Source organism: Fulmarus glacialis, unplaced genomic scaffold (assembly GCF_000690835.1).
Source record: "Fulmarus glacialis isolate BGI_N327 unplaced genomic scaffold, ASM69083v1 scaffold25767, whole genome shotgun sequence".
In the NCBI taxonomy this organism is placed as follows: Eukaryota; Metazoa; Chordata; class Aves; order Procellariiformes; family Procellariidae; genus Fulmarus; species Fulmarus glacialis.
The window spans coordinates 45,889-59,929 of record NW_009222117.1 but is presented as its reverse complement, the minus strand read 5'-3'; the positions used below and the strand labels follow the sequence as shown (position 1 = coordinate 59,929).

General features: G+C 39.3%; 1 protein-coding gene across 3 annotated transcripts in view; it reads left to right on the top strand.

Moving 5' to 3' along the window:
* SPHKAP (SPHK1 interactor, AKAP domain containing) overlaps nt 1-14,041 on the top strand; it is a 53,645-nt gene that overhangs the window by 23,785 nt on the left and 15,819 nt on the right. For all 3 annotated transcript variants that reach the window (XM_009581345.1, XM_009581342.1, XM_009581344.1), the window contains exons 3-4: nt 7,930-7,989; nt 11,254-11,388. In XM_009581345.1, coding sequence (XP_009579640.1) covers nt 7,930-7,989; nt 11,254-11,388 — 195 coding nt within the window. The remainder of the gene's footprint in view (nt 1-7,929; nt 7,990-11,253; nt 11,389-14,041) is intronic.

The window sequence follows — 14,041 nt, the reverse complement described above, 5'->3', positions numbered from 1 at the left end:
GACAGAGAAATATAAGCTTTTTAACGGTAATGAGAGAGAAGCAAAGGGTAGAAATATTAGGCTGAATATGGCTTTTGGCCTTGATGGATGCAGAGTCATTTCTGTGAAGTAAGTTTTACACCCAACACGTGCATATTCATTGGGGCAGTCACTGAGTCGTTGATAACAAGGTTCCCATCAAACGCAATGAATTTGCCCAAGACCTCAAATTTCTGAAGCTGCAATGTAGGAGACTTCTACTCTCCAGAGCCTGAGTCACAATGAAAACCTGAAGCAGCTTTTCAATACATGAATCATAATTATATTTTACAAATAGTACTGAGGGGTGCAGACATATTTGCCTCAGGTGTCAGTTATGAAGTTTTCTTTTAGTAAGTAATTGTGGTGAAATGACCAAAGCCACAAGCTTCCCAAAAGATTCACAAAAGCAGCTTCCTTTCACACAAATCCTACAAAACCTAGATGCTAAAAAAATACCTAGGATCTCCAAAATTATGAGGTAGTTTGTTTAATTATTAGCTAAAGGGTAATCTCATGTGACATTTTAGAACATTTATTTAGAAATCATCATTTTACAGCTATTTTGTTTGTCTTTCTAAAAAAAATAAATGGTACTTGAAACTCTACTGGGATTACAAGACTCAAGAAGCTGCAAGTTGAAAGAACCGAGAGGTCAATAATTAGGGGTCCTTACAGACAGGCTATCTCTCTCTCTCTCACAAGAAGTCCAAGACTTTTTATTTAGCCTTCACATTAGCATAAATAATTCAAGTGAAAATAAATGCAAGGTTCTTTTTTGGGAGCTTTGCGGATCAGCATTTTGATAACCATCAAAACAAATGATCTTGTCATACAGACAGGAAAACCAGATGGCTGCATTGCTAGAATCTGCTGGAAAAGGCATTTTATGCCATCCTAATATAAGTCAAAAATGTGAATGTTGCTGGTCATTTTCAAAGAGACAAAGCTCACAGAAAATTTCTGGACAAAATATGGCATGTTGCCACTCCTTTGGTATTTCCCATGGGTTACAGTTTGCTTTGTCTCGGATGCATGGAATAAACCAATATTTTTTCCTAGGGCTTTCGCTGACTTCAGCTCCTGAGGGAGCACGGCATGCAGCTGTACGTTCCATGAAACAGACACTTACCATTCCAGTGAGCGATGCCCTGGCGTAGCTATATTTGGTTATTGTGCTGTGGGGAAATTATGGTGATCTAAACTGTCTTTCTAAAGCCAGGAGACTCTGACTTTGGTCTAATAAAAGTTTGGAACAACTGCATTGTTTTTCTACTTTTGCACAGATTAAATTAGGATGAGAATAGGGCTCAGAATTCCAAAACTGCCATCCCATCACAGAGTTATTGCTGAGAGCAGAAATTAATGAGGTCAGACGCTCCATTAAATCCTTAAAAACAACTGTCATAGCAATCATAGCTGCTGTAAAATTTCACAACCCTCTTCACAAACTGTATCTTCACAGTTCCACGTTTAAAAAAGGGATAAAGAGTTCAGTAGCATAATAGCATAAGAAACAATAGACATACTAAGAACAAACAATACCTGCCCAAAATACAGAGGGGAAACAACGTGGAAATAAACGCCAAGCCTTTAATTTCTCAAAAGATAATGCTAAATAATCAGAACATGACTGCATCAATGTAAGAGGCATGTTACTCACATTGGGCACAAGGAGCAAGGGAAGATACAAACAAGCAGAGTCAGATACATATTAATTTAAAAGTCACCTTGTGAGAGTTTCATAGCTGCATCACCCAAACCAGGACAGAGAGGAGACAGCCGACTGCCCCGACATACAGCCGCCTTCCTGCTCCCGCCACCGGACTCCTGTCGGCAACGGATGCTAACATTTCAAGTGAACAAAATAACTGCTGAATGTCATCGGGGAAAGCTTAAAGTGCAAGGAACAGCACAGTTTGAACTTGCCTTTCCTGCTGTGGAGATACAGTTGCTGCTTCAGTTCTTTGCCCTTGAGGACTGCATTCTCATCAGCGCTTCGGCTGGTTTTATATACAAACTACTATCAGTCTTGGGCTCAGCAGTCACTCAGCCTTCCTAGGCCACATGGTTGTATCCCGCACGTCCTCAGGCTTCGGCATTTAAACTGTGTTTTTCCTTTGCACCCAGGAACTGCCTGCTCAGAATTATTTTCTCCTGCGATATCTCCTGGGACTAATTATCTTTTTCGCTTCTGTTTGTAGGAAATTAAGCATGAGTTTTATTGGGCAGATTGCAGTGCAGTCCCAAATTTCCTCTAACTCTCTCCTGGGCTGTCTGAATTGGCACCTTGCATGTCTAAGTAGAATTGGTGTTGTGACAGAAGACAGGATGGAGGAAGCAGAGCAGCACAGACCTGGGATGTAAAGACCCTATAAGCTCAGTTTCCAGGCAGCGTTTACATACTGAGATAGCAATCAGGGCAGCACAGAACACGGCGAGTTCTGCACAATTCCCCTCCAAATCCAAATACATACACAGAGGTTTAGCCTATGCTGAGATGTACGGCACCAAACCCAGCCTGCTAGTGACACCTAGGCCGGAGCTGATGGGGATCAGCTCTATGGGTATCGTGGTAGAGTGACAGGGATGAAGGGGTTTATGCCACCTGAATGTTGTCCTACCACCATTTTGGCATTTTGATACTGTCTTTAACTGTGTGGTCGTAATCCACTGACTGACATAGATTAGAAACAAAGAGTGTCCTTTAGGTTACAAAGTCATAAAATCAAATGTTAGAAAATGGCAGATACACAGTTCTCTGCTTCTTCATAGTTCTGCACCTTTTTGCAGGCTTCCTGTTCATTGAATCAGACAAAGATCCTGCGTTGCATATATGTGGGCATATGAGGTAGAATTAAAGTTGCACAAGCCATCTGTAAATGGTTCTAATTTTCAAGTCTTGTCTCTTCAGGTTAAATTCCTTTCTTTTAAAATAGATATTGAAATTTATTTGGGAGGATGGTGTATAATGTATATGTATTTGGATTTTATGGAGGACAAAAAATAAACACCTCCTGCAGCACTTTAAACAAGTGTTGATCACAGTCCTTTACAGTGCAGAACACAAGACTACGGCTCTCGCTTCACTTACCAGAGTAACTACATCAGTTAGATGGAAGGGACAGCTATTATCCCACGGAGAGAGAGGAATATAGTGGATTTTCCATTCAATCTCTTCCCTAAGAAGAAGCTGGAAGAACTCGTGCTTCATGGGAGAAAAGGGACCAAGCATCTCAAAGCTATTTCTTTGCTGAAAAGCTGCTAGCAGCTTCTAGCCATTACAGCACTGTGCAAGGAGCTACTGCTACTGTGGCAGGATGAGCCCAGCCTTCAAACATCTCTGCTGGGTTAGTATTTTGACATAGAAGGGGATTGGAAAACAAACAGATTTTCTTCTTAATTAAAAAAATACTAGTTTAATGAAAAACCCACAAGCTAGGACTTGTTTTAATCTCACCAAAAGCTATAAGATATTTCATAGGACAAAGAAAAAGCCTTTCCTTACTGTCAGGCATTGATACAGACAATAAAAAGAGGCATTAGCACTTCCTAAAACAAACAGAAAAAGGTAGTTTGGCAATCTCTTATCTGGGGAAAATAGTACAGAACTGAAATAGATTTCACCCTAGAACAGACACTGAGGAAAAATACACAGTTTTTTTAAAATTACTGTTGTTAGTGTTATACCTCTGAGACAGTGGTTCTTTCTTACCATCAGTGTGCTTTTTCTATCTAGGGAATATTAAAATGCCAGTAATACCAACCTTGGTTAATACAAGCTAAAATGAAAGCAATAAGGAAAATATAGACAATAGTATATTTCTTTGCTTGTCATTCAGCTGTTTGCCAGCATCAGTACTCTGAAAAAAAATGAAATTGCTTTACTTTTCCAAAGTGAGAGAACAGTGTTATGCTTTTAGCGATTCCCTGAGGCCATCTGTCAATGAGTAAAATACATTGTGTGTATAGTACATTATATCCTTAAGTGCTTTGTAAACAAATTGATTCTTAACATGTAGTTCTTTTAAGAAGCAATAGCCTTAATTTGCAGACAGTGAATGCTGAGGTGTCTGCATAGTTTCTCCACCAACTCAAGAGTAGATTGCAGGACTTGAAATTGTTGATCTGGAGAATTTACTCCGTACACCTCTTACCAGCCACAGAAATTATCATGCAAAATAGGGAAGAAAAAAAAGGAAAAAAAAAAAGTTTCTCTCTTTCCTTTTATATGATCCTGGAAAGTAAAGGCTTCTTCAAGATCAAAGCTCAGCAAGTTAGTAATGATAATCTGCCTGGTACTGTCCTAGTAGAAATGCTTGGAGAGTTTTATGAAGAGGAGGTTTGGGGGTCAGACCCCAATTCGTGTAATTCAAGTACAAGAATCTACATAGTAAAAGGGTTGCTATTTACAGTGTGATTGTGCATTAAATGGTTTCTGAATACGTAGCATACTGCTTTCTGCCAGTATTGAGACTCTAGATTTGAGCGCAGTGGTACGTGTTCACCAAAAGAAAAGTGCTGTTCTCACTTGAGCAAACAGAATTGCTACACTGGAAACACTATTGAACCAAAAGTAGATATTATTATCTAACAGGGAAGTTGAGGGTGACTATCTCACTATGTAAAGTCAGAATTTGTGTGGTGGTTTTTTTCCCTTTTTATATTACGTAACACCATTTAATTATTGTTGTTTTCTCCCCCCAAAATAAATATTTCCTAAGCCAGGAAAAAAGGCAATATCTTGATGTTTCTGCGTGGTTTCCAGACAGTAGCTCAGTATGAGTGGAGAGCAGACGCATTTTGGAAGTGAAAAGATGTTCGTGGGAAGACAAGGATGTGAGGTGTAAAGGAGAAGTGTATGGGAAAGGACTGACGTTTAAAGGTACTGTGATCAGGACAAGGTTAGGTTCTAGTTAAACTAAGCTAAAATACATTAGTCTGCATCTGATCCAAAGGAAAAAAGTCAGAATTAAATTGAGGTTAACAAGTGCTGACCTGACCTTGGCTCTTTCTTCATAATCTATGCAATATTTCTCTCCTACAGATCATGAATTATTCTGTAGTGTTGTTTTGCCTTGTTTTGATGGAGGTGTCTCTGCTAATTACTAGAAGTTCATCAAGCAATGCAAGCTAGTGAGAGCTTAGATTTTGTGTTACGTAAGCTGAAAACAGTGAGAGATTTTTCAGATGGATCTTTTTCTCTTTGAGCACCTCTAGTGAAGTATCTCCTCACAGTGAAAAATATCCTGACAGTGAACTTCCTAGAAGGCAGCAGTAGTGCAGAGCCTGCCGGGATGGAGCTGCAGGGTTCATTTATGATTACAGTAGCCACTAGTCCCACCTCCTGCTCCAAGCAGGGCTAATTTCAAAGCAAACAGCAAAACGGAAAAAGTAAATGAGTTCTTCAGTGTCTTTCACCAGTGCAAAACTATTTTTGTGTAAAAATTGCCTATAATTAAAACTGCAAAGTCCACAGAACAGGAAAACGCTAAGAGACTGCATTGGCAGTGTAATAAATCAATGTCAATGGAATTTGACAAGTGTATTTGGAAACTGGATTCAGTACTGCCACAGGTTTTATAACAGAAGTTTATTGGGTTCTGGAAAAAAAAAAAAAAGATGAAAGAAAGAGAATATGACTTTAAATAATAAGTATTCCTGCTTATACTGTTATTTCTTCTACTGAGGCATTAGTGAGTTATATGCCATCCACGCCACATGAAATAGAGATGATGATTTTTTGGCTGCTCGGAAAGGGCGTACCTTTAGGATGGTGGTCGGTGTCACTGGTGGGAGTGCCAGTGTATAACACAGCAAAGACATTACCATTGTACCGACATGTAGGTAGCAAATGACAAAACAAGGTTACCAGAGAGTCAAGTGTTTGGCTGGAATGTACGCACAGACACGACTGCTCCTACGCAGCTTTTTCACAAAGCTTTCACACTGAATCCAGTACGAAACTAGACCTTACCACTCTGGCATGGGGGCTTGGAAACAAAGCTCCTAAGTAACAGCCCTACCTTCAGTACAGTAGTGAACACACTTGAGAGAACTAGAAACCAGGCCCATACCTTCCAGCACTCCTACCCTGGTTGCTGAATTAATGGTCGCCTAAGCAAGCGCACCTCCGTGCGCCTGTGGACTCCTAACTACGTATCACTGCAGGCATTGGCCAAGTACACCTGCAAAACAAGAGCAGAATTTTCTAATGCTTTGTAATAACTACCTATTGCTCATATGCAAAATGTCTACATGTAAAAATCCCAGTGGAAAGGAAGACAAATATTTGTCTGTATAATTAACTGTAACATGTTTAGGACATTACATAACTACCACATTATATTGCTAGAGAGTATTTTTAATACTTTATAGCTCAGAAATTTTTATAACTAATTCTTAAAAGTTAGCCAGCCATAAAATGCAGATGGCAGTGGCATATCCTCATTATTGACATTATCAGGCAGAGAAATATTTTTCCTAAAATTGTAAAAATGTTAGTAAATATATTTTTAAGTTCATGTAAAGATGCCATTAAACTATTTAAAAGGGCAAAAAGCTTTCTCTTTCAGTGGGGTTTTTTTGGTTTACAATGAGAGGTCTGACTGTATCTTTCCATCTGCTGTGCTGGCTGTTACTGCAGATGGTCATAACCTGTACATATGGTATGTACATATATAAACTGAAATTAGTATTGTCTTAGGGTAAAAGCAGGCACACTACAGGAGCTCGGATGCCTAACATAAGAATATGGGTGAAGGGGATAATTTAGAGCATTTTATTTTTCTAGGGGAAACGTACATATGGAAAGAAGCATTTAGTGTTTACTGGGGAAAAGAAAAAAAAGAAAAAGAAATTACTCAGCTCTTAGAAGGTAAATTCTGGATCTGCAATTTATTTGGAATCAGGCGTTGGCTTCAGCTCAGCCCTGAATCTGTGCCAGGTTTTGGTTTAAATCAAGACAACACCAAACTCTCACAAACTTCTACAGATATATCCACAGTGCTCAGAAGTAGTACAGTCAGCCTAGCTTTGGAGTTCCTGCTTCTAACTTGGAAATAAAGCTGGAGGAGGGATTTTCTTATTTCTGAAAATTAGAAAATGGCCTTCCAGTCACTTAAAAAAATAAGAGTCTTCAGAAATGAAATGGTCGTTAGATCTGAAGTTTCTGTTTAAGTCAATCTCACTACCATTAAATAGTTGCTGAAAGTCATAATGATCAAAGAAGGGGCAAAAGATCTTGTCATTAAAAGTAGTACTTTCCAGTGAATCACATGTAAACTTACTAGACAGTAAGCTGTTCCGCCACCTATTGTAGTGCCCAATTAGCACTGCTGAAAACTTCTGCTTGCATATTTGCTCATGAATCAAGGTTAAAAAGATTATTTCCATAAAGTCTTAAACTTCTACTTAGGAAGTTTGGAAAGTTAGGAAAAATACTACAATATTTATGTGATGTGGAGAAAACTCTAAAAGCAACTCACAATTTGTACATATATCAATACTTGCACTTATGAAACGTTTAGCAACAAGTGCCCGAAAAGAAGAAATCATTGGAAAAGCAAGACCCAAAGAGTTTATCTGATATACGATCAAATGCATTTTTAACATTTCCTCTCTTTTCTAATATTCTCTGTGTTACAGTTTATTGGCAACATTTGCCCATTCATCAGACAAACTAATTGTCACAGCAGATAAAGTCATGATTCTTATTTTTTCTTTTTTCTCCTTTCTTAATATCTACTCTGCTATTCTCTTTGCTAACCTTTCAACCTTTCTTGTATTAAGAAAAGGCTTCACATAATGCAGCTACAAGGCTCTAAAAGGAACATATATTGACTTTAAGAGGGTTGCTGCCATTCTAGTATGATTTTATAAGCTACTGTTTCTTTTTCTTTCTTCTTACAGGTTTGTTTTGTGAATTTAGATGCAAATAGAGATGATTGCAGCGATGAGCAAGTGAAACAGGTAACAGTTTAGGTTTTAATAACGTGCACAGTGGGTCTAGTGAGGTACACCAGGACTCTCCAATACAAACCCAGATCAAAATTCGACAGACAAATCAAAGCCAGCCCTAGATTTTTAACCCTTACAGAGAGTGATGCATCAGGAATCTGAAATTATCTCACATCAGGCTGTATTTTGTAGCTTTTCTTACTCCCATCCCAGAAATACCTAATGGATTGTTGCAGCCTGTGAATTCACAGCAGTTATCATGTGAGTGGACTTCTTGCTCAGCCTTGGTTTTATCAGAGAAGTGAACACGGATATGTCATACATCCAATTTTTTAGTTTGACATAATACTACATAAAAATAATTTCTGATGTCTCTCTTTCCTACTGCCAAAAAGCCTTTGAGAATCTTTTACTCATTTAGGTCTTATTCAACTGACCAGTCTTACTCAGTCAAACTCCAGATAGTTTGATTATGTGGTGTTGAGGAGGGGTCTAGATAAAACAGAACTAAAGGTGTGTTTTACCTGTTTAACTGAAAATCTGAAGGGTAGAAAAAAGGGATTTAAAAAAAAAAAAAAGCCTGGTTATTTTACAAACACTGAGACAAACTACATCATGATATGCTATTTAAAATACATACCATTCCAAAAAACCCTCAAATCTGAGGAAGTCCCGTTTTAAAGATATGGCCTGGTGTCAGTTTTGAGTTTACATCTTCCTTTATCAGTTCATTTTCATCATCCTGGCTTGGTGCCTGTGATCGACACAGCAATATGGCAGCAATACATGGTAAGTGAACAAAGGTAGGATCTCCTGACGATATCCAGGGAGTTCCTCAGTAAAGCATTACATTAGTTTGCTGAAAACACCTTTAGCTCATGAAAGGACAACCAATGCTGGGATCTTGTTGCCTCCTGCAAGTCATTCATTAGCAGGAACTGTTTTTCTATGCTCTTTTCTGCATCCTGGATCTGTGAAAATTCAAATGTCAAAAATAAATACGGCTTCTTGCAGCAAAATGATTTTTCTGTTGAATCAGCAGGTTAGCTGTGCAGAACAGCTTGAGAGGTTTAACTGTACTGAATCCACAGAAGCACTGGTTGTTTTCTAATAAGCAATGGTTTTATTGTTGTTTACAGTGTTTATTAAGGAACAAAAGCTATAGCAAGTCATAAGGGAAATACCAAAAGTTTCTCCCTCAATCTTAGAGCTAGCTATCTGTAAAAGCCAACTTAAACTAGCTTTATGCAGCTACCCTTTACAATGCCTGGAGATTAGATTACTCCCTCACAAGCACAAATCAACTTTGAAAGCAGCTGCATGGTTTTCACCTCTCAGCCCTACAGCAGCGGCGCATTCACCGTCTGCGCGCTTCGCGTAGCCCTAAGCTCTGCCTTCGCGGCAGAGCCCGGTCGGCTCCCCGCAGTGCTGCACCCCGACATGGCCACAGCTGGCACTCCCCGCCTGGCCTGGGCGGGACTGGTAACGGAGAGACTGCAACGTTTGGCCGCGTTTTAGAAAGGCAGTTGCTGGTGCAGAGTCAACGCATTTATTAGCCATGACTGGGACATGATACTTTGCTTTTAGTTTTCAGTGTAGGTAGTAAAAATTCACTGCTAGCCCAGGTACTGGGTATTCTTCTCTAAGAGGAAACTCGCTCATCACAATTTGTGTGTATAATACGCAGTTTGTGTAAATTAGCTTTGAGGGGGGTGGATTTTTGTACAACACACTGATGAGGTGAAAGCATTTCATAGAAGAATTTTAAAGATGTTAGCATAGCTGTTGTTCATATGAAATATATAACTATTTACTAATAGGTACTGTTAGGATTTTGCATTACCCTTTGAACCTTGGCATGGGTTACATTGGGGTTTTTTGGTGTAAAGTAATCATCTTTCCAGACTTTTCCTTTTTTATTCTGAACAAAAGGTAAGGAACTGAAGTAAAAGATATACAAAATGCCATGATTTCCTACCTAAGAAATCTGATAAAATGTGGCAATTTAGACAGTAGAAAAACAGAGATATGTAGAGAAATGTGTGTGATAACAGAAAGGTTATAATTTGAAAAAAGAAAAGGATGAGAACTTTTTTGTACTATACTGAAATGTCAAACTGAATTGAAGCAGTGAATTTAGTTATGTCAAATATAAATACTTAGCCTCATCTGAAGATCAGTTTACAGAAAAGTTAATTGTTCCCGAAAATTGAATTAGATTTGCTAAGCCAGAAAGTTTTATTATATCTAATTCAGTACTAATAACTACTGAAAGCGTATTCTGTTGAAGATGAAAAGAAAAAAGTGAAGTATCATTGAATTGCATAGTAACTAAAGCGTACGGCTGGGTGCCTGAGATCTGCATTCCCTTAATGGCTCTGCCATTTGATGGGCTGTGTTAGTGCATAAAATGCAGGTGGTATTTACTCCCTCCGTAGGGGGTCATCCTTGATTCCCTGTTCATAAAGCAAGCACACTGAGATCCTTGGCAGAAAAGAATTGCAAGCACTCTTAGAGCAGGTGTTGTCCTGTTGGTCTGGCCTTTGTGCACAAATGAGCACAGATCTCTCCTGCGCATCCCTGGGGACCCCTAGCAGTATCGCAATACAAATCTCCTATGTCACATAGCATCATTGATGTTGTGACTACTGCCACTTTTGGCTCTAGCAAATACATAATGGGTAGAAAATGATTGTATCATTACACATGAAAGGTCACAAAGGCATCCAGTAGAACAGCAAAGAAATACACATTTCATCTGTGTATTAAATACTTCCGTTATTCCAGGTTTAGTATTGCATCAATTTGATCAGCAATTTCCAGCTACCTCTCCCTTTGTTTTCTTGCCATATGCCTGGAGGAAAACTGGAAGATTTGCCCTGTTCTCATTACCATACTTACTGAATCTTTTCTGGTGTAGACCATAACAGCGTTCTCAGTCTCTTAGGAACTTACTCGTAATAGGAAGGCCAAGCATTTAGATGCACAAATACAATCAAGCTGTTTATCACGTGACAGTGTAACAGATGACAGATTGTCCTGATGGGCAGTTGTGCAGAAGTTTATACTCTCACTGTTTTCTTGCCTGGTGGCTCAAAAGAAAGAATGTGCATTTTAATGCTGCCAAGTTCTATTTTTAATCGACTCAAAGTAGTAAGTTCAAGTATGCTTTCTAAAGGGATGCCTATAAGTGGTATTTCATTTTGATTTTTATGAATATAACTGTGCAACTCAGACTTCATTACCTGAGAGCAAAATCTATCTTTCATACTGCAGAGGTTGATCAGTGTCTCTCCAAATCTCCCCAAACTCATCAGTTCGATGAACGTACAGCCACCAAAGGAAAATGAAATAGTTCTGCTGAGTGGATTAGCATCAGGAAACCTTCAGGCCGATTATGAAGTTCCCCAGGTAGGAATCAAACTCATCTTTAAGATCACATCACACCTGTGAGGGATGGAATTTGGAAAATGGAAAGCAAAGACCTTGCACCAGTTTAAGAGATGAGTGGGAGTTTGCAACCATAAAAAAAAAAAAATCTGTCTAACAAAAGTCTGTTAAGTGTGTGTGGCGGGGCAGGGGGCGTGACGCAAAGATAGGAGAGAGATCCCACTACTCCCTCTAGATCCTGTGGATGCCTGGGTTGCAGCTGATAATGCTTTGAGCCATATTAGCGGTTGATCCTTCAGGGAAGGCAGGCCTTGGCGGCAGAGATGATTCATAAGCCCAGATTTCAAGAGTAGGAGGAGTCAGAAGGGCAGCACAGAGGGGGGAAAGGAAAGATGTAACACTTTCTGTGCATAAAGTGAAGTCTTGCTACTTCCCACTTTTGTTCCCAATCCATCTTCTCCCACGCATGCACCTCGGAAAAGAGCTGACGATAGGACTTGAAGATCCTAGAGGCTACTGTAAGCCTGAATGTGACAATGAAAAATACCAAGCTACATTAACCATATCAGAGCTGATACCTCATTTAGCTTCTGTCATCTTAAAAAGTAATTAATGCATTAATTAAAACTTACATTTAAAGGCACTAAAGGCAAAGTTCTCATGCTAATTCCTTCACTCCCATTATTGCCAATGAAATGTTCCCTATCTGTGATCTGGAGGCCAAGAATTCCTCTTACTGGCACCACATAGAGAAAGGAAGCAAACAATAACATTTGCTTGAAGGCATTTTCATACACAAGTTCCAGAATCTTAACTCCTTGTTATAATAAAAAGCTTTTTCTTCCTTTCCATTTTTATCATATTTTATGCCTGTTCATGTCTTTGTAAAGAAAGAGAATGAAAAATACTTCAGTACTTTTCAGCCTGATTCTGATCTCATTTGGCCAAGCATGAATTGGGAACTTCATTAAAACTGCAGAGTTATCCTGGAGTACAAAACTGTCTCAGCAAACTTAAAACATGAACAGGTATCTCCAGTTTTATCTGCTGCAGAAAAAAGAAGCAGAAAACTTTTTTTCCACGGCAATTAACTTGTGTACAAAAGTCTTCATGAAGCAGGCCCTAGAACAGCTGTATTGCAAAGATCATTGAATTTTATGTTATAGCAATAAGCTGATCTTTAAAGAGAGAAATTGCCTGGTTATTGAGCTTTCTTGCCACTTGTGACTAATGGCTGAATTTAGAAAGATTTAAAAAAGTAAGAGCACAAGCCTGTGGTGGGAGCAGTGGAGCTCCAAAGCCCGCTTCCCTGGAATGGGGAAGCCGCTGCAATACACACAGGAGTGTTTCAAGGACCGGACAAGATGACTCAAGTACCCAAGTGATCCCCATCTCCGAAAGACTGCGGCCATTGAGACTGGCAGCCTTCTGGGAGAGAGAGTGCAGGCAAGAGACAAATGAGAACTAACCTAAATTTCTGTCTTGTAAGAGGAGTAAAGCTTTGCATTGAGACTGGGTGAGATTTATTGGCCAGATGAGCACATGCTGTGTTTGTCCTTGCATTTGTTTGGCTTTCCAGAGAATTTCATTTGTAAGGAGACTCGCATAGTTTTCATACAAGGATTTTTATTCTGCTCCCCTCAGCCCTTTTCACAAGTACAGCCCTGCAAATCGTGGACTGGAGAAACAGCAGGGGAATGTTTGATCTAAGGCTGCATCTATTTTAACAACATTTTTCACAATATGGTGTATGCTCAAGTCTGATTCAGCAAAAATTTCTCAGAACTAAATCAAAAAAAAAAAAAAAAATCTATCTTTTCTGTTCTACTTTTAACACACTAATTTATTCGATTTTCTGTTCGGACACATTTTTTAGGTGGAAAGGAAGAGCAGGCTAATAAAACATGCTGTTCCAACATAATACTCATCCCACTCCCTTTATTACTAGGTATTTGCTTTGCATTCACACTCAAAGACGAAAAATCTAGGATGGGGTTACATTACGCTAGATACTGTGCAAATGCACAGGGGGTCCAGGGCATCTTTTGCACAGCTTAAAATCCACTGCCTCGATCCAGAATTGGTTCCACTCAAGCTGGCTCCTTCCTGGGGGCCTGGAGTTAAAGCACAAGATCACAAGCTGCAAAAGCTTGGCTTTGCTTCAGAGTACATCCGTGCCACAAACCTAGTCCCATGCAGAGGTATCAGCTTAGCACTGTGGTTGTACAAATGTCCAACAGTTTTAATATCAATAAAATGAGGATAACAAGAGTTCCTTTCTCTCAGTTTCTGTCCAACTTTCAACTTAATTGTACAGCTCCTCTGGGTAAGACAGTTTTATATAAAGGCTCAGCACAGTGCGCAGTGGAGCCCCATTTCCAGTGGGAGATTATACGGGTCTGAAATAATGGGGCTTTGGGCAAATAAGGAATGAGAGGAAGAAGAGCAAAGAAACAAAATAAAACACTATTTTAAAACAGTCTGTAGGAACATCTAAAGGTGACCTGCTCTTAACAATCTCACCAGCCAGTATTTACAGGGCTGCCTTCAAACAAGCGTTGCAACAGAAATTACCCTGAAAAGGAATTCATGCCCACTAACAATTCCCTCAAGAGACAAGTAATACCGGGTGGTGTGAGGCCATTAATAACAGTATGTCAGATGGCTAACTCTG